At 52.4% G+C, this 22,623-nt stretch overlaps 1 protein-coding gene across 8 annotated transcripts in view; it reads right to left on the bottom strand.

Annotated features, from left to right (window-relative positions):
* Positions 1–12,945: 12,945 nt before the first annotated feature.
* PPP6R3 (protein phosphatase 6 regulatory subunit 3) overlaps positions 12,946–22,623 on the bottom strand; it is a 76,514-nt gene continuing 66,836 nt past the window's right edge. For 6 of the 8 annotated variants that reach the window (XM_079787810.1, XM_079787808.1, XM_079787809.1 and 3 more), the window contains 3 exons: positions 21,417–21,567; positions 18,021–18,140; positions 12,947–14,466 (listed from right to left, as the gene is read on the bottom strand). In XM_079787810.1, the coding sequence (XP_079643936.1) occupies positions 14,415–14,466; positions 18,021–18,140; positions 21,417–21,567 (323 nt within the window). In that variant the 3' untranslated portion in view covers positions 12,947–14,414. Of the gene's footprint in view, positions 14,467–18,020; positions 18,141–21,416; positions 21,568–22,623 lie in introns of all 8 variants that reach the window. The other 2 variants (XM_079787806.1, XM_079787807.1) reach the window with 1 other exon arrangement.

Genomic DNA, 22,623 nt, shown 5'->3' with positions numbered 1-22,623 from the left:
GGGGGGCCTGAGAGAGTCCATTATAGGAGCTTTCATCTGGGGTCTTTGTGAGTCTGAGGCCCGGGGGCGGCTGAGCCAGGAGGGCTGAGGAGGCAGGCGGTGGGCAGACGCCGCAGGCCGGCTCAGGGGCACATGTGGGCAGCTGGGCCGGGGAGGTGGCTCCCTGGGGTGGGGGGAGCTTCCATGGGTGGGGGCTGCCTTCCCAGTCCCCGCGGAAGCGTGCATGCTGACCTTCAAACGTGGCAAATGTTTCATTCCTTTGCAATGTGTTGCCAAGGTGTGGCATTGCCCAGTGTGCCCGGCAGCACGAATCACCACAGCCCAAAGGCGGAAACACCCAGCGCCCGTGGATGGGTTAACGCACTGGCCTGTCCGCACACGGAGTGCATCCGGCCTTAGGGAGCGAGGGGACCCTACACCTGCTGCGCCATGAACTGCGCCCTGCGCCGAGCACGGGACCCGGGGCACAGGACAGAGACTGCCTGCCCCCCGTTTCCGCGAGGTCTCCTCGTCACATCCACAGAGACAACGTGCACCGGTGTCCAGGGGCTGGGGGAGGGGCGGGGAGTGAGTGTGTGATGGGGACAGTTTCGGTTTGGGAAGATGGAACGTTCTGGAGATGATGGTGGGGGTGGTCTTATAACAATGTGAATTCGGTTAATGCCACTGAGTTGTGCCCTTAAAGATGCATACAGTGGTACATTTTATATGTTTTACCACGATTTTTTAAAAGTGAAAAAAATCAGCCAGAAAGAATAATTATCCTCAGTGTCATGTAATTATCTACAATGTCCTCCCTCCCCAAAAGAGTAATTTGGAGAAAATTTTTACAAATTTCAGAGGCTAGCTTCCCGACTCTATTGTGTTCCCTGGAGAAAGGGGGGCTGGGGGGGGGGTGCCGCCAGGCCCGGGAGCGTGCGGCGCTGTGAATAACCCACGGGCCTCGGCAGGGCGCTGGGCCCCTTCAGGCCCCGAGTGCTTTCTGATTATTACATAAACCGCGCCTGTCCGAGAATCGCCAGGGCGGCGTGACCCTTCCGATGGCATTATCCCGACTGACGCCATCTCATTTCCAGGGCGCCGAGAGGGGAGGGCTCTCGGAGGAACACTGTGGAGCCGATCCGAAAGTCCGGCCGTTGCTCCCTGCTTTGCTTCCCGCCCGGAAGCCACCTGCATGTGGGACTGTCCCCTCTCAGAGGAGTCCACAGCGGGGGGTGTGGTCTTCATTTCTTGGGGTGGTGATTCCCGGAGTTGGGTTGGTGCCATCTCCCCAGGATTCCTCTCCCGGGGGGTGGGGAGGCCCTGTTGAGTTGTGGGCACGCAGATATCAGCATTGGGGGGAGTGAGTGCTCCCCAAACCAGGCCAAGCACAGAATCCTTCCCCTCCCCCCACACCCCTGCTGCTTGGGCACTCGTCCCTCGGAGCAGGGAGCTGGGTGAGTGCAGCGGGCGCCACGGCGTGGAGACCAGATCCCCTGGGCACCTGTCCCAGCCTCCGAGCGCCGCGCTCCCTGCTGACCCCTTCCTGCAGAGCTGCCATCGGGCCCTGCCCAGCTCAGAGGTCCGGGGGAGGCCCCCCACCCGCCCCGCTTTGGCACAGCCCAGTAACGGCTGAACGTTCAGCTTCTTCCCCAGGAAGGGGTGACCCGTGAGGCCTTGCACCCCCAGCTCCCGTGTGCCTTCTTCTCCCGCCCTGTCCGGTTCCCTCACTCCCTCGGGTCACTCCACTCCCGCAGGAATCTCTCAGGCTCTGCTGGAGGTAACGGCCGAGGGCTTGGACTTATTCCGACCGGGGCTCAAGTTCCGAATCCTATAAGCTGTGTGAGCTATCCCCCAGCTCAGTAAACCCATGCCTTCCCCACGTCATCAACGTGGGCCGGCGCCTGGCAGCCTTTTTGTGCCACGAGGTTCCCCCACCCCAACCAGGAGCTATGGGACAAGTCTGGGGACACTGGGTCAGACCTCCTCCCTCAGAATTTGGGATTGTGGCCCTGCTGGTGTGGCTCAGTGGTTGAGCAGCAACCCATGAACCAAGAGGTCACAGATCAATTCTCGGTCAGGGCACATGCCCAGGTTGCGGGTTTATCCCCAGTGGGGGCCATGCAGGAGGCAGCTGATCAATGATTCTCTCTCATCATTGATGTTTCTCTCTCTCTCCCTCTCCCTTCCTCCCTGAAATCAATAAAAAAAATATTTTTACCAAAAAGAAAGCATTTGGGATTGTGACTAAACCTGAAAGCCTCCTGCTAGGAGCAGCATCACCTCCTGCCCTCAGGAGGCTGGGCGGAGAGAGCAGAAATGGAGCCGCAGGGCAGGAAGTAAGAGACGGGGACAGCACGTGCTGGTGATTCCTCTGCCACAGGTGCCAGCGGCCGCCTGAGGCCCAGCTGCTCTCTTGTCCTCGAGGTTCCAGAAATTCACCTTGAATAGATTCTCCCTTTTAGCTTAAGTCACTTTCAGTCGATTTGTTACAACAACCCAAGACTCCGAGTAACTTGGAGCTGAAATCATTAACCTCCTTCAGTAATGAGGAAACAGAGGCTCAGAGAAGTTAAGTAACTTGCTGGAGGTCACCCAGCCGGAAAGGGCTGAGCCGGGATTTGAAGCAGGTCAGTGGGCCCAGAGACGCGCCTCCAGCGTGGGGAGTGCTGGCTTTGAACACACTGGCCACCCGCCCCCCACCGGCCACCCCCGCCCCCTCCCCAGGCCTCTCTAGCTCCACACCCTCGGGGTCTGCCTTCCACAGGACGCCCTGGGAGCCCTGCCCCTCCCGCCGGCCCTGAGTCATTGCTCTAACCTGGCAGGCGGGCTGCGGGAGCCTGCTGAGAAAGGGAGGCTCTGGGGACCTGGCTCCATCTGGGAACAGCGCGCTCATGCGGGCCGACGAGAGTTCCCAGAACCGACGTCAGACCTTTCACAGCACGAGCCTCCCAGTGTGGAGGTCCCCACCGCGTACCCCCCCCCCCCGCCGCCCCCGTCCAGCTTCTAGACTGTTCTAGCCAGGAGGGCCCTGGGAGGCTGCTGGATGATGTTGGGTGATGGCAGGGAAGCTGAGGCCAGGCCCAGCGCTGGCCTGGGACACAGAGTTCCCGTGGAGCCCTGGACGGGGTCTCTGGACTTGGGGCCCAGCCCGCGCCCCCTTCTCACCACGACGTGCAGATCAGATGTCCTGGTCAGCTGGAGGAAAAGCCCAGCCAGGCAGTGTGAGCGTGCTGGTGTGGCACGGGTGCGGGTGTGTCTGTGAGCGTGTGCGGGTGTACGTGTGTGCGCGTGTGTGTGCATGTGTGTGTATGAGCAAACATGTCCGTCGTGCGCCTCTGGGTGGGACCTGAGCCTGGGTCGTGGCCCTCACCCCGCCTGGAATGACCTCTGCTTCTGGGTGTGACAGACCTTTCTGTCCCCGGGCCCTGCCTGGGTCGGTGCCCCGACTCTCCGGCTCCTGAGCCGGGACCTGCCCAGCGAGGGGCAGGCGGCGTGCCCTGCGCTTCACCTGCAGGGGCTTGGGGCTGGCGCTCTGTTCCTTGGCCCAGCTGGTGCCCGGGGCCCGCCACCTGCCCCAATCCTGTCCTCCGGCTCACGACTCACCCACCTCCCTCTGCTGCCGCGGCGCACCCTCTGGAGAACATATGGACTCAGTTTGCCAAATCGAATTGGACTTATTGGGTTATTGTTGCCCTTTTAAAAAAGCATCGCCATGCCTGGCAGGTTTCCTAATTGAATAACGTATAGCAAATGAACTTTTCTGTTTAAAAAAAGCCAATCCCCTGAAAACGTCACGGAGCGGGGGCGCTTCTGCCTGCCTCCTGACTGTGGGGTGAGCATCGCCCCGCCCCTGCCCCGCAGGCCACAGCGGTCACTTAGAGCAAGAAGGAGCGAGTCCGGCTGCAGGCAGCGCCCTGCGTGGCCAAGGGCTGCTTCCGGCCAGGAGAGGCCCTGGCCCCCGCAAGGCTGGACTCCCCGGGGCGTCTCCCCTCCCCTTGTGACCGGCGTGGCCGCTGGCTGGGGAAGTTGCCCAGCCAGCAAGGGGGGAGGCCCAGCTGCCAGCTCCCACCTAGAGCCCACCTGGGCCCCAACTGCAGGGCGGGCGTGGGCAACAGGCAGATTCGGAAGGACAGGGCGGCCACGCCCCACGTCCCGCCCAGCGGCCCGCCATCGGGAGTCGCAGCCGGGCTCTGGGACAGAGACAGGGACACTGAGCGCCGTCTGGCCACCTGGGGGCCCGAGCAGCCAGCTGGGACCTCAGGCCGGTGCTCGCTCAGGCACCTGGCCCTCCGGGCTGTGTCCTCTGCTGCTCCCTGTGTGGTCACCGCCGCCCGCACGGCTGTACCCAGACCAGCAGCGCTCCCCCCGCCAGGGTGGCGAGGAGAAGACGAGCTACTTGATGTCAAACTCTGACACGGGACGGAGGAGGTGCTCCATGGACACCCGTCGCTCCTCAGTGTCACCCGCACGGCGGGCACCGCGTCCCCACGCGGGACAGCCCAAGGCTATGATTTCACTGACTCGGCCGGATCACACCACAGGCATCTTATCTCTTAGCAAGTAATTTCTTAATTTCTTTGTTAATCCTTACCTGAGGATATTTTTCCATTGATTTTTAACATTTTTAAAAAATACATTTTTATTGATTTCAGAGAGGAAGGAAGAGGGAGAGAGAGATAGAAACATTAATGATGAGAGAATCATTGATCGGCTGCCTCGTGCACGCCCCCCACTGAGGATCCAGCCCGCAACCCAGGCATGTGCCCTGACCGGGAATTGAACCGTGACCTCCTGAGCCACGCCAGCCGGGCTCCATTGAGTTTTAGAGAGAGTGGAAGGGAGGGGGAGAGGCAGAGAGAGAGAAATATTGATGTGAGAGAGACATCGATTGGTTGCCTCTTGCACACCTGGCCCTGGTCCAGGATGGAGTCTGCAATCAAGGTACCTGCCCTTGACCAGAATCAAACCCGGGGCCCCTTCAGTCCTCGGGCGAAGGCTCTATCCACTGAGCCAAACTGGCTAGGGCGCTCGTGACAAGTTTAAAAGGCGCGCCCCTGGCGCTGCACCTGGCAGAGTTGGGGCCACCCCCTGCCTGCACCCCTGAACCTGGTCTGTCTCCAGGCCTGGCCCCTCGGCCGCCATGGCAGGTTCTCCGCTGCAGGGATTCTGTCCCTGGCACACACGGCGATGTCTGAGGCGGTTTTGGTTGTCACGACTCGGGGAACAGTGTTTCGGGCAGCTGGTGGGTAGAGGCCAGGGTGCTGCAGACGTCCCTCAGGGCACAGGGCACCCCAGGAATTGCCCCAGGAGTTCCAGGCGGTGCAGGTCTGGATGCAGGCGAGGAGTCTGCGGTCTAGAGGCGGGTGACGAGGACAGAGCCGCGCTGAGCTGGGCTCCACGGCTTCAAACACAATCTGCATTTTCCTCTAAAAGATGGCTTTCCAGGGCTCCTCCCACCTGGCCTCCTGTGGCCCAGCCTGCGCCCATTCTGTTCCTTCCCTGCCGCGCCCTTCCAGCCGCTGGCGGTGGCCTGATGCCAGGTCTACCACTTCCCCAGGGTCTTGGTCTGGGGCTTAACCAACAGGCGTTTGCGTCTCACAGTCCTGGAGGCCGGAGGTCCAAGGTCAGGGTGCTGCGGGGGGGTTCATGCTGAGCCTCCTCTCTTGGCGGCAGGCGGCCGCCTGTGCGCCCTGACCTGTCTGCGCCCCAGGAAGAAGCTAGAGCTTGCTCGCTGGTGTCTCCTCCTATGAGGGCACCAACATGGTGGGGCGCCCGCATGACCTCATCCAGCCCTAACCACCTCCCACAGGCTGCACCTCCAAATGCCACCACACTGGGGGTGGGGCCACCAGTCCGTGCACAGCTCACAGCCATGGCTTCACCCTCCCTGCCCGTGTCATTCCTCTGTCCCCAGGAACTCGGTGGAGGTCTGACCTGTGTGTGTCACCCTCTCCCCAGGGAACCCCTAAAGGGCAGTGCCCCCACCATGCCAGGGGCTCCATAAATCTTGTCAGGGTCGCCTGGAGCCTGTCTCCAGGGGAGCTGTGGTCTGGTGACACCCCCTCCCCTTCCCGAGACAGCTGGGGGCCTGCAGCCCGGCCCAGGGTCACCGCAGGCTGAGCAGCGGCCCCTCCCCCACAGGGAGAGGAGCGAGGGCCCCACAGGGCACCAGACACCCCCCCCCCCCCCCCCCCCCCCCACGTCTCATGCCTGGCGAGGAGACGCTGCGTCCCTTTTCATCCCAGGGAAAGAGCGAGGCAGCACACAATGGCCTAATTTATGCTGAAATTATTGGCAATTTGGGCCATTGAAGCTCGTGGACCCGTGGCTGCGTGTCCTGAGCACAGGACAGAGGCGACCTCTGTGGAGTGGCTGTTTCTGTGGTTATATTTTGGGGTGTTTTTAAAAATGTGTCCATGGCTGAGACATGAGCCCCTGGGAGCCTGAACCCCTCCACGTCCTTCCAGAAGCTCGGGTGCTGACGGCAGGCTGCACGTGGGCCAGGGCCACGCAGGGGCCAGACACTGACCCCAAGAAGGGACCTGCGGGCGAGTCTCCATTTCATTTGCATTTTTATCCCTTTACTTGGCACTCCGTTGATAACTCCAATATTCGAAAACGTTAAGGCAGACGGAGATTTATATTTGAATCTGCTCTGGCGGCCCCTAACAAGATTCGAGTTTCATTTGAAGCTATTGAAAACACATCTCAGGGATATTTGCTGGAATTAAGAACTCGAGCTGAGAACATTCTGGAGAACTGACACCCCCCCACACACACTCCCGAGCGAGGGCCAGCTCGCGGCTGAGGGCAGAGCTCACTCCGGGCCTCTGTCTGCTGTGAGTTCACACCCAGGGGCTCAGGGCGCCCAGGGGCCTCGGGCCAGGCCAGTCGGCAGCCCTCCCCAGGCCTCGCCTGACCTCGCTCAGGGCAAAGTCTTCTCTCCCCGTGAGGCCCAAAGGACAGCATCTGTCCCAGAAGCTAAATCAAGGTCGCAAATGTTTCCTGTAAGGCCAGACAGGGACTATTTCCGGCTTCGCGGGCCTTCTGGTCTGTCACAGTGGCTCAGCCCGGACGCTACAGCCTGAAGCTGCCACGGACCGCACGTGAGTGATGGCGCCGGCTGTGGACCAATCGGACTTTATGGAAACGGCGTTGGCCAGGTTTGGCCCACGGGCCCTAGTGCACCGACGCTCAGCTGTAAGACAATCCCACCAAGTTCACTCGGCTCGTTGGCAGAGTTCAGGCCCACGGAGCCGCAGGACTTGAACCTTCCTTCTTGGGGGACACAGGTCCACCCACCACTTCTGGGTGCTGCCAATGGCTGCCTCCCAGGTGCCCCTCCCTGGCCTGTCACAGAGTGACCTAGAGGCTATTATGATGAGTGACGTAAGTCAGACAGGGAAAGAGACAAGTACCACAGAATATCACTTACATGTGGAACCCACAGAACAAACTAAACGAACAAACAGTACAAAACAGACTCACAGACACAGCAAAGGGGATTCCAGTACAAACGTCCAGGTATCTATACTAATAAAAGGGTAATATGCTAATTAGACTGGGTTGACCGGACATCTTCTGGACGTCCGACTTCCTTCTGAACAAAGCCATGGTGGCAGGGGCCGAGGCAGAGGCGGTTAGGGGCAATCAGGCCAGCACGGGGGGACAAGCAGTTAGGGGGCGATCAGGCCAGCAGGGGAGAGCAGTTAGGGGGCAATCAGGCTGGCAGGGGAGAGCAATTGGGGGTGATCAGGCTGGCAGGGGAGCAGTTAGGGGGCAATCAGGCAGTCAGGCAGAGGCGGTTAAGGGCGATCAAGCAGGCAGACAGGCAGGTGAGCGGTTAGGAGCCAGCAGTCAGGAGCCAGTGGTCCCAGATTGTGAGAGGAATATCTGACTGCCGGTTTAGGCCTGATCCTGCAATCAGGCCTAACCTGGCAGTCAGACATCCCCTGAGGGGTCTCAGATTGGAGAGGGTGCAGGCCAGGCTGAGGGACACGCCCCCATGCATGAATTTCATGCACCGGGCCTCTAGTAAATAAAATAAGTCACAGGGATGTGATGTACAGAACAGGGAACATAGTCGATAATACGGTAATAACGATGTGTGGTGACAGATGACAACTAGACTTACCGTGATCATTTTGTGATGTATAAAAACATCGCACCACTACATTGTACACCTGATACTAATATACTATTGTATGTCAACTGTAATTCATAAAAAGGGCAAAGGATATGAATCAACATAAAAATAAAAATCTCTGCCCCATCAAACAACCCCCTGCCCTCCCCCAGCCCCTGGCACCCCCCATTCTACTTTCTGTGTCCATGAACTCGACCCCCCTAGGGCCGTCTTATGAGTGGATCACAGTATTTGTCCTTTTGGGTCTACCTGGATGATTTCACTCAGCACAATGTCCTCAAGTTTCATCCACGTTGTAGCGTGTTGGAATTCCTTTCCATTTTAAGGCCGAATGATATTCCATTGCGTGGATGGGCCATAGTTTGCTACTGGCTCATCCATCAGCACAGACTGGAGTGCCTCCACATTTTACCTGTTGTGAGTAATGCTGCTATGAACATGGGTGTGGAAGTATCTCTTGAAAACCGTATTTTCAATTCTTTTGCGTCCATACCCAGAAATGGGATTGCTGGGTCATATGGTAATTCTATTTTAATCTTTTTGAGGAACCACCAAACATGGCGATGCGAGGGGTGGGCCGAGTCTCCCCACCCTCAACAGTGACAACTGCCCTTCCCTGGGAAGATGAGGGCCTGCAGCGAGGGCCTGGCCTGAACACCTTCTCCTGCCCCTGCCTGGGGGGCACGCCCCTCAGCCCAGGTCAGAGGGCACAGGCAGGTTGGCCAAGGCCCCTCAGGGACCCGGCTCCTGCTGGGGGGTCCTGGGCAGCAATCCTGTGGCATCCCGGGGGCAGGGCCCCAGCCAGCCGAGCCTGTCTGGTGCGAGCACCCCGGGCAGCTGGGCAGTGGAGCCCACCTGCAGTAACTCCACTGCCTCCAGAGGCCCCTCGGGGTCGCCAGGGCGAGGCCTGGCCCCCTCTGCTTTGTTTGCAGAGGGGCAGAAGAGGGGGTGAGGGGGCAAGCATGGAACCTGCTAAGCCTGGGTGGGGGTGGGGACCCCGGGACAGCAGCACCTCGGGCCAGCGCACCAGTAGCAGCTAACTATACTGTCTGGAGGAGGCAGGTCGTTTTTGATTCTGCAGCACAAGTTCCCATCGACAGCAGAATGGAAGGATAAGCTGCGGTTTGTTCAAGCGAAGACCAGAACCCTGGCCACATACAACCACGTGGGCGAAACAGGGACCTGAGCGAGCGGGAAGCGGAGGGCAGCGCAGGCTGGAGGTGGCCTGCAGGGAAGCTGGGGACTGGCCCCTGGCACGTCCTCCCGTCGGTTCACCTTCAGGGGCGTGGGCTGGAAGGGAGGGGGTAGCAGCTCCAGGGGACCCTCTGTCTTCTGGGTGTGGCTCCATGTACGTGAGTTCATTGAGTGGGTCCTTACCAAATATAAGCTCGCCATAGCTGTTATGACGGAAATATTTCCAAGACCGTGGTTCTGGGTTGACGACAAAGTGCACCATGTTTTTATTTTGACTTTCGTGTGATTAAAGGGCATCGTCCCCTACAGAGTGTAAACTCCGTAAAGGTGGGGACCGTGGGCCCCCAGGGCCTGGCCTGCAGCCAGCAAGAGCCAACTGAACCATGACTAGATGTAAGGCTAAAGGTGGGCCTGCCCCCCAGACTCCGACCCACACTTACAGGCCAGGCCCGCCCAAGGGGAGAGATTTGGGTGCTGGGAACCTGCTGGGAGGGCGTGAGGCAGGGAGCAGGGCTGGGGGACAGGCCCTGAAATGGCGGGAGGCGGGAGACAGCACGGTCAATGTCTGAGGCCTCTGGACTGCAAGTTGCTGGGGCAGGTACAGCCCAGCACAGAGAGGGGAGGAGAAGGGGAGCTGTGACGGGCGACACTTGCCTGCCAGCTCCCGGCTTTGAGCCCCGGGCGGCTGTCATGTCCAGCGTGTGCACTGGGCACAGTGAGCCCCACCGCTAGCCGCAGCTGAGGGCGTGGTGGGAGGGACCTGGCTCTCCCCCCTCACCTCCAGGGTGGGGTCGAGGCCACAGCGTGGGTGAGCTCCTGCTGCCCCTCCAACTCGAACTGGGGCGTCAACAGCATGCGGGGGGGGGGGGGGGGGGCAGGGGCGGGTGAGGGGAGGTGAAGCCTGTGGATGGGGAAGAGCAGGCGGTGGGCCCTGGGCAGTGGGCACTGGGCCGGGCTGGAGGGATGGGCCAGCATCGTGGCCGGGCCCCCTCCTGAGCCCCGGGCTGAGCCCCGGAAGCCCAGCTTTGGAGGCTCTTTGACGTCGCCTCCCTAATGGGCTTAATGTCCTGGCTGAACTCTAATGCCGCTAATTTTGCCTCTCACTCAGATTTCTGGGGGGAAAAAGAAGCATACAATGGCCCGAGTTCACTTAAGCCAAGAAAATAAAATAGTAGAAAAATAATAGTAACAATTACTGTGCAACTTTCGTCACCTTAATTTCTTATTCTCTCGCTTATAGTTTATCCCCCATTTTCCTGAATTTCCAACAATGCAGGAGGTTACCATTAATTTTCAGAAAGCGTAACCCTTTTGGAAATGCACCCCTCTCCACAAACGAGCAGCTGCTTGTGGTAATTAAAGTAATGCCGTCTGTGCTCCGACTGCCGTGCTAATGAGGCTAATTGACGACATCGGTATTAACCATGATTAGTCATAATGTCTAATAGAGTCACTGGTGCCTATAATTTCCCGAAGGGAGGGCTCACATGATTCCAGGCTCTGTCTGCTTTCAGGACCTGCACCCTTGGCTGTGCATTTTTCTCTGAAGAATTGGATCCCCCTTTGCCTGGCCTTCAATAGCCAGGTTCTGTTTTCAAAGGTGGAGAAGAGGGCTGGAATAGAACATTTCATGTTGGCTAGTTTTTAAAAGAACAGATGCTGCCCTGGCCAGTTCGGCTCAGTGATTAGAGTGTCAACCTGCAGACTGAGGGGTTCTGGATTTGATTCAGGTCAAGGGCATGTACTTGGGGTTGCAGGCTCGATCCCTGGCCTGGTCTGGGAGCATGTGAGAGGCAGCCAATCAATGTGTCTCTCTCACATCAATGTTTCTCTCATCCTCCCCCTCCCTCTACTCTCTCTAAAAAATAAAAGGGAAAATAACCTTGGGTGAGGATTAACCACAACAACAAAAGAATAGACTCTAGCTCTAAAAAAGAATAGACTCTAGCACATTCTAGGGTTTGGTGTTTATCCATACGGACACACACAAAAAATTTTTTTAAATATATTTTTATTGATTTCAGGGAGGGAGAGAAACATCAATGATGAGAGAGAATCACTGATCGGCTGCCTCCTGCACGCCCCCTAGTGGGGATCGAGCCTGCAACTGGGCATGTGCCCAAACCATGATCTCCTGGTTCATAGGTCGAAGCTCAACCACTGAGCCACACGGGGGGGGGGGGGGGGGGGGGGGGCCTGACTCCTCCATCTCTTAACAAAAGTTCGGGAGAGAAATAAGGAGGAAATGGTTTTTGATTTGTGTTTTTCTAAGGCTAATAGGCGCTGGAGAAGAAAGGATGTTTAAGGGAAGAAGAAAACAAAACTACAGGAATGTCAGGTGGGGCAAGATTAAGAAGCTCCCTGAGCCTGGCTGGTGTGGCTCAGTGGTTGAGCATCAACCTATGAACCAGGAGGTCACGGTTCGATTCCCGGTCAGGGCACATGCCTGGGTTGCGGGCTTGGTCTCCAGTGTGGAATGTGCAGGGCAGCCGATCAACAATTCTCTCTCATCATTGGTGTTTCTCTTTCCTTCTTTCTTCCTTTCTGACATTAATAAAATTTAAAAAAAAAAGAAGCAGCTCCCAGAGTTCTGAGGCCAGTTTTAAAAATCAAGGTCAAAAGAAGGACCTATGTAATACTTTCAACAATAAAGATTAAAAGAAAAAATATATATACATATATAAAAATCAAGGTCAGAGGAAGAGGCATTTATGCAAGGCCCCGCCCCTATACCTTCCCCCGGGGAAGGCCGGATTTCCTCCTCACAGGGTAGCTGCTTCCAGTGGACACAGTCCGGACACTGCCCAGCCAATCACGGCCTCGGCCTCCCCTTCCTCTTGCTCTTGAGCACCAGCTCCTGGTGCGTTGGAAGGCTGGGCGCCAGGCTGTTTCTCTGCCTCTGGATGTGGTGGATGGAGTTACACTGATTAATTTGTGCCGTTATTCAGTGTCTGGTAAGTTAATGTTCAAGAAAAAATATTAATTATTAAAATGTCCTATTATTTTATGTTAACAATGACTCATTTATTTCAGCCCTTTGTATTCAGCATTTCTCTATAGAAATAAACCTACATTTCTATGAAAATTGAAGCTTTTGTTTTTTTTGCGGCCCACATAAACTTAAACCTTGTTTATTTGGCCGTAAGCCTTTGAGTTTGACATGCTTGGCCAACCGGCTCTGTTCTTGCCATCTTCGTGCCCTTCCTTGCACATAAGACACGCAACACCAAACACAGCCCCAAAGAAAACTCCGACGCTCTTTCATCAGCATTAGGAGGGGGAAATAAGACACTGTTACCTTGGGTGGGACGAAGATGCCAACCAAATCCAACCCATATGGGACAGCATGTGCACCCTGGAGCCAAGCCCTGGTGTTGCTGGCAAAGCTCTCTACCAGGTAAGATAAGAGCGCGTCCATCCATCGGGAGTACCGATCCAGAGGGGAACACACGAGACAGTCTCTTGGAAGAGGAGCCACAACAGAGGTTCCTGAGGAGGGAGGAGACGCACAAAGGCCGAGGGCACCCGCAGCCTGCCCCCGACACCCCAGATTCCACTGCCCCTTAGTGCTAGGTCTGCTCAGTAAAGATCGCAAGGAGCCTCCGCACCACGTACAATAAAAAGGAAACAAAAAAGAAGGCATTAGATGTTTGATTCTTTTATTTCCATATGCAATGTAATGTTTAGGCACGTTGCTTGGGAGGCTATTTCTAAAAAAATTGTTGGCCATTTCTCAGAATATCCTTTTGGTTTTAAATACTGGTCAGGAAAAACAAACAATGTAAAAATAGGTGAATAATTTTCTATTACAGAAATGAAAAACTGATTTGCATCTAAAATCGCAAGAGGTGAAGTCATTTAACCCTTTCACCAGACGGTACGCAATATACAACATATTGCTTCAGCTGTTTGAAGGCTGTGATGTATTTTTATATTGACATAGAAAATTATAAATTACATTGAATTAGTATCCATAATCACTATATATATATACATAGACCAGCTCTAAAAAAAATAGACTGGTTGAGAATTTACGAGTGAAAACCTCACAGGGCACAGAAAACAATTAACATGCTGAGGTGCCACAGTCTGATTTCTAGGTTTAAACACTAGCCAGTAAAATGAACGCACTCTAATTCCATTAGCAGCACGAGCATTTTTCAACGGACTTGCCTAATATGATCTTGGTATGTTAAATTCGCAGACTGCTCGGAAATGTTCATTGGTGATGCCTGTTAACAGGGGAAATTTTGGTGAATGGGTTAAAAAGGCAGATGAACTACCAAAACAAAACAAAAAACAAAAACGAAAGACAAAGAAAACCAAACCACAAGCCATGTACACTCCAAAAAATTCTAGTGTTTCACCTGCAGGAATAATCATTTCAAGCAAACAAGACTTTAACAGAACATATGGCTTTACAATAACATCAATTCATCAACTAAGTTGTAGCAATAAATACTCATCTCTACCAATAGACTTACATTTTTGATCCATTTTAAACAATACAGAAAAAACAGTTACCAATCAAAAACTGGTTATAAAAAGAACACCAAGTATTTCTTATTCAAAATCACTTTTGTGAGTTAAGAACAACCAAAATAACACTCAGAGGGCGTTCCAATCCCACTACTTACTCCTTGCCGACCTGGAAGAAAATGAATTCAGAATTTTGTACAAGGTGAAAAATGTATGAAAACTGCCTAATACTTTGGTCACACTAATAATTGTCAAATAGTTATGTTTCAAATACAATAGCTCTGTGTTCACTTTTATAAAACTATTCTTACAGCCATTTTAACTATAGTATTACTACTATTATTACATGGGTGGCAAGATCTTATTTCACAGGCTACCCATTATTTAGAACAATACAATATAAACATACGCAAAAATTCTTGGTATTTGTCATGTGCAATATTTGTACACGTCGAATTTCTCTGTACAATGTCTTAGCATCTCGAGTAGAAAGGTTGCTGGTCCTGATCCCCTGCAGAGTGAGGCAGCAGGGGCGCTGGCGGCCCAACTGAAGCCCCGGAGCCCTGAATGGTGGCGGCCTGCAGTCCTCAGTCAGCAGCACAGAGGTCACTCATCATACAGGGCCGTTCACGGATGTGTCGCCTGGCACGCTTGGCTGGTCAGTCCTACGCAGTAAGACAGATATCTGAGGCATTAGGCAGAATGTGAGAGGGAAAGTTAGCTTCATTTAGCTCTCCAGGGTGGAGGTGTGTTTTAATATCGTTTGTGCCGTGCCTAGCACTAAGCCTGGCACTTGGTTGTTGTGTATGAAATGCTTCATAAATGAATTCATCTAAAGCTCCAGAAACTCTAACTGAAGAGCATCTAAGCTTCATCTGAGCTCGGTTAGCCAGCACTGGCCAGGGCAGCACCACGCAGGCTCCCGGGGAGCGCGCCGCTCAGCACAGTCCAGGTCCGTGGTTTGAACTGCTGCTCCCAGAACCTTCGGGGCCATTTGCTCATCCCTCCTTCACTACAGTCTTTTCTCTCTTCCATGTACTGAAATCCACATAAAATTTCACTTGAAAAACAGGATTCTGCTACTGAGGAAAAAAGGAAAAGCTTGTCAACTGGACCAACTGTTGCAAACAAAGGTATGCACTGCAGCGCCCTGGCCGGGGCACATACACGAGGCAACCAAGGAATGCATGAGTAAGTGGAACAACAAATCCCCGTTTCTTCCTCTCAAATCAACAGGAAAAGGTGTGCACTGTAACAAATGTTCCCACACAGCAATGTGAGGTTACCGTGGGGAGGGAGGAGGTGGCACTATCTGGACAAGGTGCTGACAGAATCAGAACGTCTGCCTGCCTTCCTGCCAAAACGACAACCTGAACATGTCAGCCACTCTGGAGGGTGTTACCCAAATCTTAGGGAGTTGGGCAAGAGGATGCTTGGAGGGCAAACTGGGAAGCACACAAGTTCTTCTGAACGAGCATGGACATTCACAAACAGATGCTTTCAGATCACTGCTAACCATAACAGAGTCAAGAAGTCAGCTGCACCCTACTTATATTTGCTGATGTCTCCCTATATCAGAAATAGGAACCTAGAGTTCTGGAACAAGACATAGCCAGGCACATTACCCGCCCCTCCCCGCCTTACACCATTTAAAAAAAAATTGATTTCAGAAGGGAGAGAGAGAAACATCAATGAGGAGAGAGAATCACCAATTGGCTGCCTCCTGCACGCCTCCTACTGGGGATCGAGCTGCAACCTGGGAATGTGCCCCTGACCGGAATCGAACCCGGGACCTTTCAGTCTGCAGGCCGACGCTCTATCCACTGAGCAAAACCTGCTAGGGCCCCCTTTTACCATTTACAAGCTGTATGATCTTAGTTAATTCCTTACCCTCTCAGTTTAGTTTTCTCCCCCTGTAAGAGTGGGACAATAATCCCCAGCCAGGTGTTCATGAGTATACAATGTGTGCCAAGTACTTAGCATGCTGGCGGGCACAGGTATCGGACATGCTTGGTGAACAGCAGTGAAAAATAAGATTCTGTGGTGCTGCAAATCTTTGCGAGCAATAGGGCACTTCCATCAATGTTTGGTTGTGACAGGAGCCACGGTGGGGAAGACTACATACGAAAAGTCCCAAGTGGCTCTTTATCTTCAACACTGGCATAACTTGCTTTAAGAACACAAATGTGACACATCAGAAAATTTACCCTGTCCCTGCTGTAGCAACTGCTCAAATGTCACCTTCTCAGAGGCCTTGCCCGCCAGCCTATCTAAAATGGGATGTCTGTTCCTTTGCCCAGTTGTTTATTCTTTAGCACCTTTCCTATGCTTCCCTATATTGTCTGTCTGTTTTGTTACTGCTTTCTCCTCAGGCTTGACCAACAGCTGCCACGCTGAGCCCTATACTGAAGGAAGGACGAAAGGACAAATGCCCACATGGACACAGTGATGCTAGCTCCTCCACTGGTTCGCCCCGCATTTCCTCCACGCCTCTGCCTTGCAGATTTGAGGCGGGCTCTTCATACCAGAGGGTTCTCAGAAGGGAGGAGGAGCAAGCGGGTTTCCCAGTGAATAATTCTGCACTCAGAGAGCCTAGGAAACACACCCACAGCCTCCTGTACCTCTCTCTCCTGTCAGAGAGGCCAAAGCCAGACTCCTGAAGCAACTATCCAATTGGGACAGACGTGGGTTATTCTGCCTTCTAGACACGTCTCAAAATCAAGAGAATTGTAAGTAGAAACCAGAGAGATGACCAATGATTAGGCATCAGACCTACAAAGGGCCTTTATCAAAAACATACATTGAAAACCCAGGCAAAGGTGACTTGCTCTCACCCTCAGCAGCACAGCTGGGGCTGGATCCTCTGAAGCTGGAGTGTCAAGTGCCTCTTCCTCCCAAAGCCTTCACTAGAGCCAACATGCCCAAATAGTTCTCATAATTTGTCTTATAAGCAAAAAAATATATATTTAAAAATCACATTCATTCTGGCTATAATTTCCACGAGAGAAACAAAGGCAGTTTGCTACTGTAGAGCATGTCAAACCGGCCACAAGTTTGACATGCTTGCTGTAGAGGATTGCTGACCAGTGGACGGAGAGTGCCCCGCTGGCCCCACTGGTGATGTTACCTCCAAAATGATTAGATTGCGGGAGGGGGCTGCCGAGGGAGAAAGCACAACTTGTGTGAAATGACTTTATGAGTTATTTTATTCCTTAGGGAAGAATATTCAGACATAGAAGTATTTAATCAAAAGTGCTGAGAAAAGTCCCTGTGGTCCCAGGATCAGTCCTCATCCTGGCGGAGCTCTGGGGCGTCTAGGCTGCCCCCGATCAGCTTGTGAGGCCATGCGGCGGTGGCGGGACTCTGGCCTGGCCTAAGCAGAAAGCGACCAGGAAGAAAATCTGGTAATGGGACTTTCACACTTGAGATAAAGTATTTTACAAAAACCAAACCACACATGGACTCATCAGAGTGGAGAGTATTTGGCTCCACATACGAAAGGGTCTCCAGGAAAGTTCTCTGAGTGAGTCACATGGGCATGTCCACAGGAAAACAGGCACCAGGAGCCTCTCGTGCCTGGCGGCTTCATGACTCCACAGAGCCAAGAACTTGGCTGCCTTCGCTAAGGGAACCCAATCCTGGACGGCTCAATCAGTCTCCACTCAGCATCTCATCAAAAACAAACACAAGGGGGGGATGCCAGCATGAGAGACCCTTCCATTTACTGTAATTTCTTTTTTTTCTTTAACAATTGTATTGATTTTTTTTACAGAGAGGAAGGGAGAGGGAAAGAGAGTTAGAAACATCCATCAGCTGCCTCCCCCACACCCCCCACTCGGGATGTGCCCGCAACCAAGGTACATGCCCTTGACTGGAATCGAACCCGGGACCCCCCAGTCCGCAGGCCGACGCTCTATCCACTGAGCCAAACTGGTTAGGGCCATTTACGGTAATTTCTTAAAGAGCCAGCAATGTTACTGAATCTCCAAAAATGGTCAGTTTTCAACTTCTGGGGTAAGGAGATACTATTTCTAAGTTCTGAGCTCAATCACCCTGATTCCACAAGGACTGAGAAAACTGCTGAGGTAAGTCGCTGACTGTTCCAGGACAATTGTAATGATTCCCCCTGCCCTCCTGTGCCAACTTTCCTCCCAGGGCCCAGGAGCCAACAGCCAAAGCCAGAGCTGGGCCTGGCAGACCTGAGAAAGCGGGTGGTTACCTCTGCTCAGGACTACTGCTGGGGGGCCGGGGGGCTGCAGACTTCGCCTCAGCCGGCTCAGGGCTGTCCTCCACATGTTTGCAAGCAGCATCTTGAGAGGTAGACAGTTTTCCTTCCTCGCTGCGGTAAAGAGGACGAGAGGCAGCATTAGAGCCCGCAGTGCCAGCGCCGAGTGGAGGATGAGGGATCATGCAATGGCTCTGGGGTCATGACTGCCATGGAGTCACAAGCCCTGGGCTGAGCATGCTCAGATGAGGGACACAGGGGCACAGACAGTGACTGGGAAACCACAGGAGGAGAGGATCACGCAGGAGGGATCTGAAAGGGACGATGTGATGCAGCTGGCGTTGATAAAGAACGGCCCCTGTGGCTTACATACCGGTAGGATTTCAACACTCTGACGCCAAGTGTGCAAAACAGAAAAGAAATGTACAAGAGTTTCAGAACACTCCTATAATGAGGGGTAGGGCTAATATATCCACGACTGCACATAAGCAAATCTGCAGACTCGGTGAAGGTGTCAAATGAACCTGTTTGAAGGAATGAGTCTTTAGTTAAGCATTTTGCTTTTGGGTTGAGCCCACCATTCAAACCGTCAGTAGGACAGACCCCCATCAGCTTGCTGGCTGAGGTCACGGGAGCAGGTTCTAGGGCACCTGACCTTCTCGAGTTGTCCTCCAACCACGAGTGAGAAGTACAAACACCCTCAAGGAAGAGAGCCAAGATCTGCGGCCAGAAGAGGCAGAAATGGGCTGGAGGGGTCAGAGGGCTTGGGGAAGCGGAACACGAAAGGGTTATTTTCCCCTCAGATGGCTCTTGGTGAAGAAAGACAAGAAGCAAATGCTTTCAACTGTTTGTGGGCTAAAATTTCAGACGTTTGCCTATTCTGTCTGGATTTCCATTTTGACACAATCAAGATGCCACTAAACTGAACTAAAGGGCAGTTGGAGGTTGCCTTTGAAAAGCCTAATTTTAGGATGATTTCTGGGGTGGCTTTCAGATGGGTAGGTCAATTGATGAGGGGGAAAATGAACTGAAGTCTACAGACTTGTTGACAATCTGAGTTGCCTGGTTCATTACTCCTCTTCATCCCCACTCCCCACTCCCTGACCACCAAAGCAGCTACCCTGAGTTGTCACACAGGTGTTCCTTTGGAAAATAATGGAGTAATTAATAAGTAATAATGCTAGAATATACTCTTTCATGTACTCATAACTACCACCTATTTTGCCCCTCCCTGCATTTCATTCCTGTAAAATGCAGTCAATGCAGATGTGTACTGTGAGTCATACAACCGGCACTGAATTTACGCCTGGTGTATCACCTCTGTGATGAGCACACTATGGAAGGTCCATCTGTCCCTGCTGACAGTGCCCCCAAGGCGCGCACCTCTAGTTCTACCTGCTTCTCGCAGCAACCAGTGCTGAACTGCCCTCCACCTCCATGTCTCTGTGTACAACAGGGCAATGCACGCCACTGCACAGGGCCACAGGGGACGGCCCGGCATTTCCCAGCGATGGAAAGGAGGTCACCCTTCCATCTACAAGGAAGCCCAGTCCGCATCCCACAAGCAGGACGGCGGGGCTGCTGTAGCCCAGAGCCCGCCAGCACTCAGCACCGTCCACACATTCCCGCGAGGCTCTGAGAGGCGTCAGGTGGCAGCTGCTTTTTGAGCATCTTTCCTTAAAAAATTTTTTAGCCCTTTTGGATTTCCCTTGTTTATAAACTGCCTACTGATATCTTTTGTCCCTTTTCTGATTTGGGTTTTCTACCTTTTCCTTACTGGTTTATAGGAATTAAATAGAAAATGCTAGTTTCTGGTTTAGATACTGTAACCTTTACCCCCCTCGATTTGCCATCTGCCTCTTGACTTAGGCTACAGTACTTTATCAGCCAGAAATTCTTTTTTTTTTTTTTTAATATACTTTTATTGACTTCAGAGAGGAAGGGAGAGGGAGAGATAGAAACATCAATGATGAGAATCATTGCTTGGCTGTCTCCTGCACACCTCCTATTGGGGACTGAGCATGCAACCCAAGCATGTGCCCTTGACCGGAATTGAACCCGGAACCCTTCAGTCTGCAGGCTGACGCTCTATCCACTGAGCCAAACCGACTAGGGTGAGCCAGAAATTCTTCACGTTGATGCAGTCCAAGTCTATCCTTTGCATCATGGTTTATACTTCTGGACATTTTCGTTTTGTTTTTAAAAAGTCTTAATCTGCTGCAGGCCAGAAAGATACACTGTATTTTCTTCTAACAACCATGAGACTTTGGCCATATCACTTAACTCCAATCTCATTTTCTCCCCCGAAGAGTGGGAGGACACCCACTCTCATTGAACCTCTCAGGTTCTTGAGGGAAATCAATGAATGGTTAAAGCACCACACAAACGTGGGCGCATATAACCCAGCAGGAACTGCCTTTGAATGGAGGGCAGGGAGGCTCTGATTTCATGGTCTCCCCACCACTCCCCTCCCACCCACCCCTCCCACTAAGCCATCCCTGTGGTTACTGGGCTCTCTCCCCCATCACATTGGCCTCTCACCTATTTGCGTGCTAACATCACAATTTTAATTGCTGTGACTTTTGCGGCATGACCTGCCAGGGCAAGTATCTTTATTTCACCTTCCTTATTATGGTTCTCTAAGCCATTTGGCAACCTTTATTATTCCACAGATATTTCAGAGTATGTTTATCAAGTGCTTTTTAAAATACAACTGAAATTTTTACAATGCCACAATATCCTCACATTCCTGAGATATACCCTTGGTCATGACTTAAAACATTGCTGGATTTGGTGTGCTAGCTTCTAAGTTTTGCGCATCTATGCCCACTCATTAGCCTATAATTCATTTTCCTCTTTCATGCTGTTTTGTAGTGGCCTCACAATGAGTTGGGAGCATCCTCTCTTGTGAGGTGAAATGCTCTGTACAATAGAGAGACCAAAGCTCTAAGCATTGATTTAAGTGTAGTCTACAAGTTTAGAGAAGTTTTTTTCATACCTTTTAAAGCTATCATTTTGCTACTGAATTCTAAAGCCTGCATGATGTCTGAAGAAAACGATCAGTATGATACTGAACCTTTGTGATGGGTTGTATACAAGTCAATTCCTACTATGACTAAGGATTCGCCAATTTCTTATACTCATGTATTTTGAATCTGCTAGACTGAAACTACAGTCTTCTAAATACTACCAGAAGGGGGCGGGGCACTTGGGGACTCAAACTTTTCATCTCTTCATTAAGATTTATAGAGTTGAACAGACATTAGAAAGATGTCAGGTTGATGTCTGAATCCACATTTGAACCAAATTAAAGACATTAATATTTGAAGTTTCTCCTCCATCATCCTCCCAACAACCTGAAGCTGCCAGTACGATCTCGCCCCTGGTTACCTTTTGAAGACTGCAGTTTCTGTCTTGGCATCTACAGTGAGGCTGAGAGTTTCCTTCATGCCGCCATTCATCACTGTCTCAGTTACCTTGTCTGTACTTTCTGCATCCTCCTCTCCATCAGAGCTGGCTTCCATGGCCACACTACCTGTCACTGAAAAACACACACACAGCTGACGGTCATCCACACCAAAACCAAACAAGAACTGTGTAGACCCATCCACCCAATGTGACATTCTCCTGCTTCAAGAGAGAGATGGTTTGCCTGTTGTCGCCTTGGACAATTCTTGATGGGCACAGGCTTAACAATGCCCAATGGAGACGTTCATGGGTTTGCTGCAGCACAGGACCAGTGAGTACCCCCAGTCGTACGAGCTCACACACCCAGCTTTCCCCAGCAGACTCTGCTGTTCCTAATGTTCTCCAGCCTACAGTACAGGGCAGGAGGCAGTGAAAGAGTCTAGTCCCCCCACTCCTATCCACAGTGCACACAGTGTATCCACTGCCCTGTCCTCACTCACCTCTTTCTTTCAGTTATCCCACTTGGGTCCCATTCTTTTTTTCCAAGTTACTTACTTGTGGTTCCTTGTGGATGATTTATTTCTTATATCATAGGGAGCCATCTGGTCTAGTGCTTGTAAGCCTGGGCTCTGAAGTCAGATTTACTGAACTCAAAAGCCACTTAGCAGCTGCATAACCCTTGGGTAAGGCACCTAACAGGTACCTGAATTTTCTGAACCACAAAACAGGGTAACTGATCTCACCCACAGAATTGTTGAGAGATAAAGTGAGGTCATCTATACAAAATGTTTAATAGAATGACAAATAAAAGCATTATTAGTACTGGTTTTATTACTTTTCCCTGCCCCCTGGTTCCTGTGCCCTCTGCTGTATCCTCCTTTCTCTAAGAACTTATCCTTTTTCTAATATTTGATTTATTTAATCTTTATTGTTGAGAGTATTACAGATGTCCCCCATTTTCCTCCATCCAGCTCTTGCCTCACAGGACTTACTTCTTTGTTCCCTCCACATACCACCAATTTTCCCTCACATCCATTCACTAACCGCCTCTCTTTCCCCAACCTCCCCAAGTCCCTTTCTTCAGGTTGAAAACAGTTCAGGGCCCATGCAAGAAACAATGTGTGCATTTTGAGTAACAAGAAAACTCACTGGATCCCCTTGACCATTTTGTCTGTTCATAAGGTGAGAA

This window comes from Cnephaeus nilssonii, assembly GCF_951640355.1.
Source record: "Cnephaeus nilssonii genome assembly, chromosome: 13".
Lineage (NCBI taxonomy): Eukaryota > Metazoa > Chordata > Mammalia > Chiroptera > Vespertilionidae > Cnephaeus > Cnephaeus nilssonii.
This window is presented reverse-complemented; position numbering and strand designations above follow the sequence as displayed.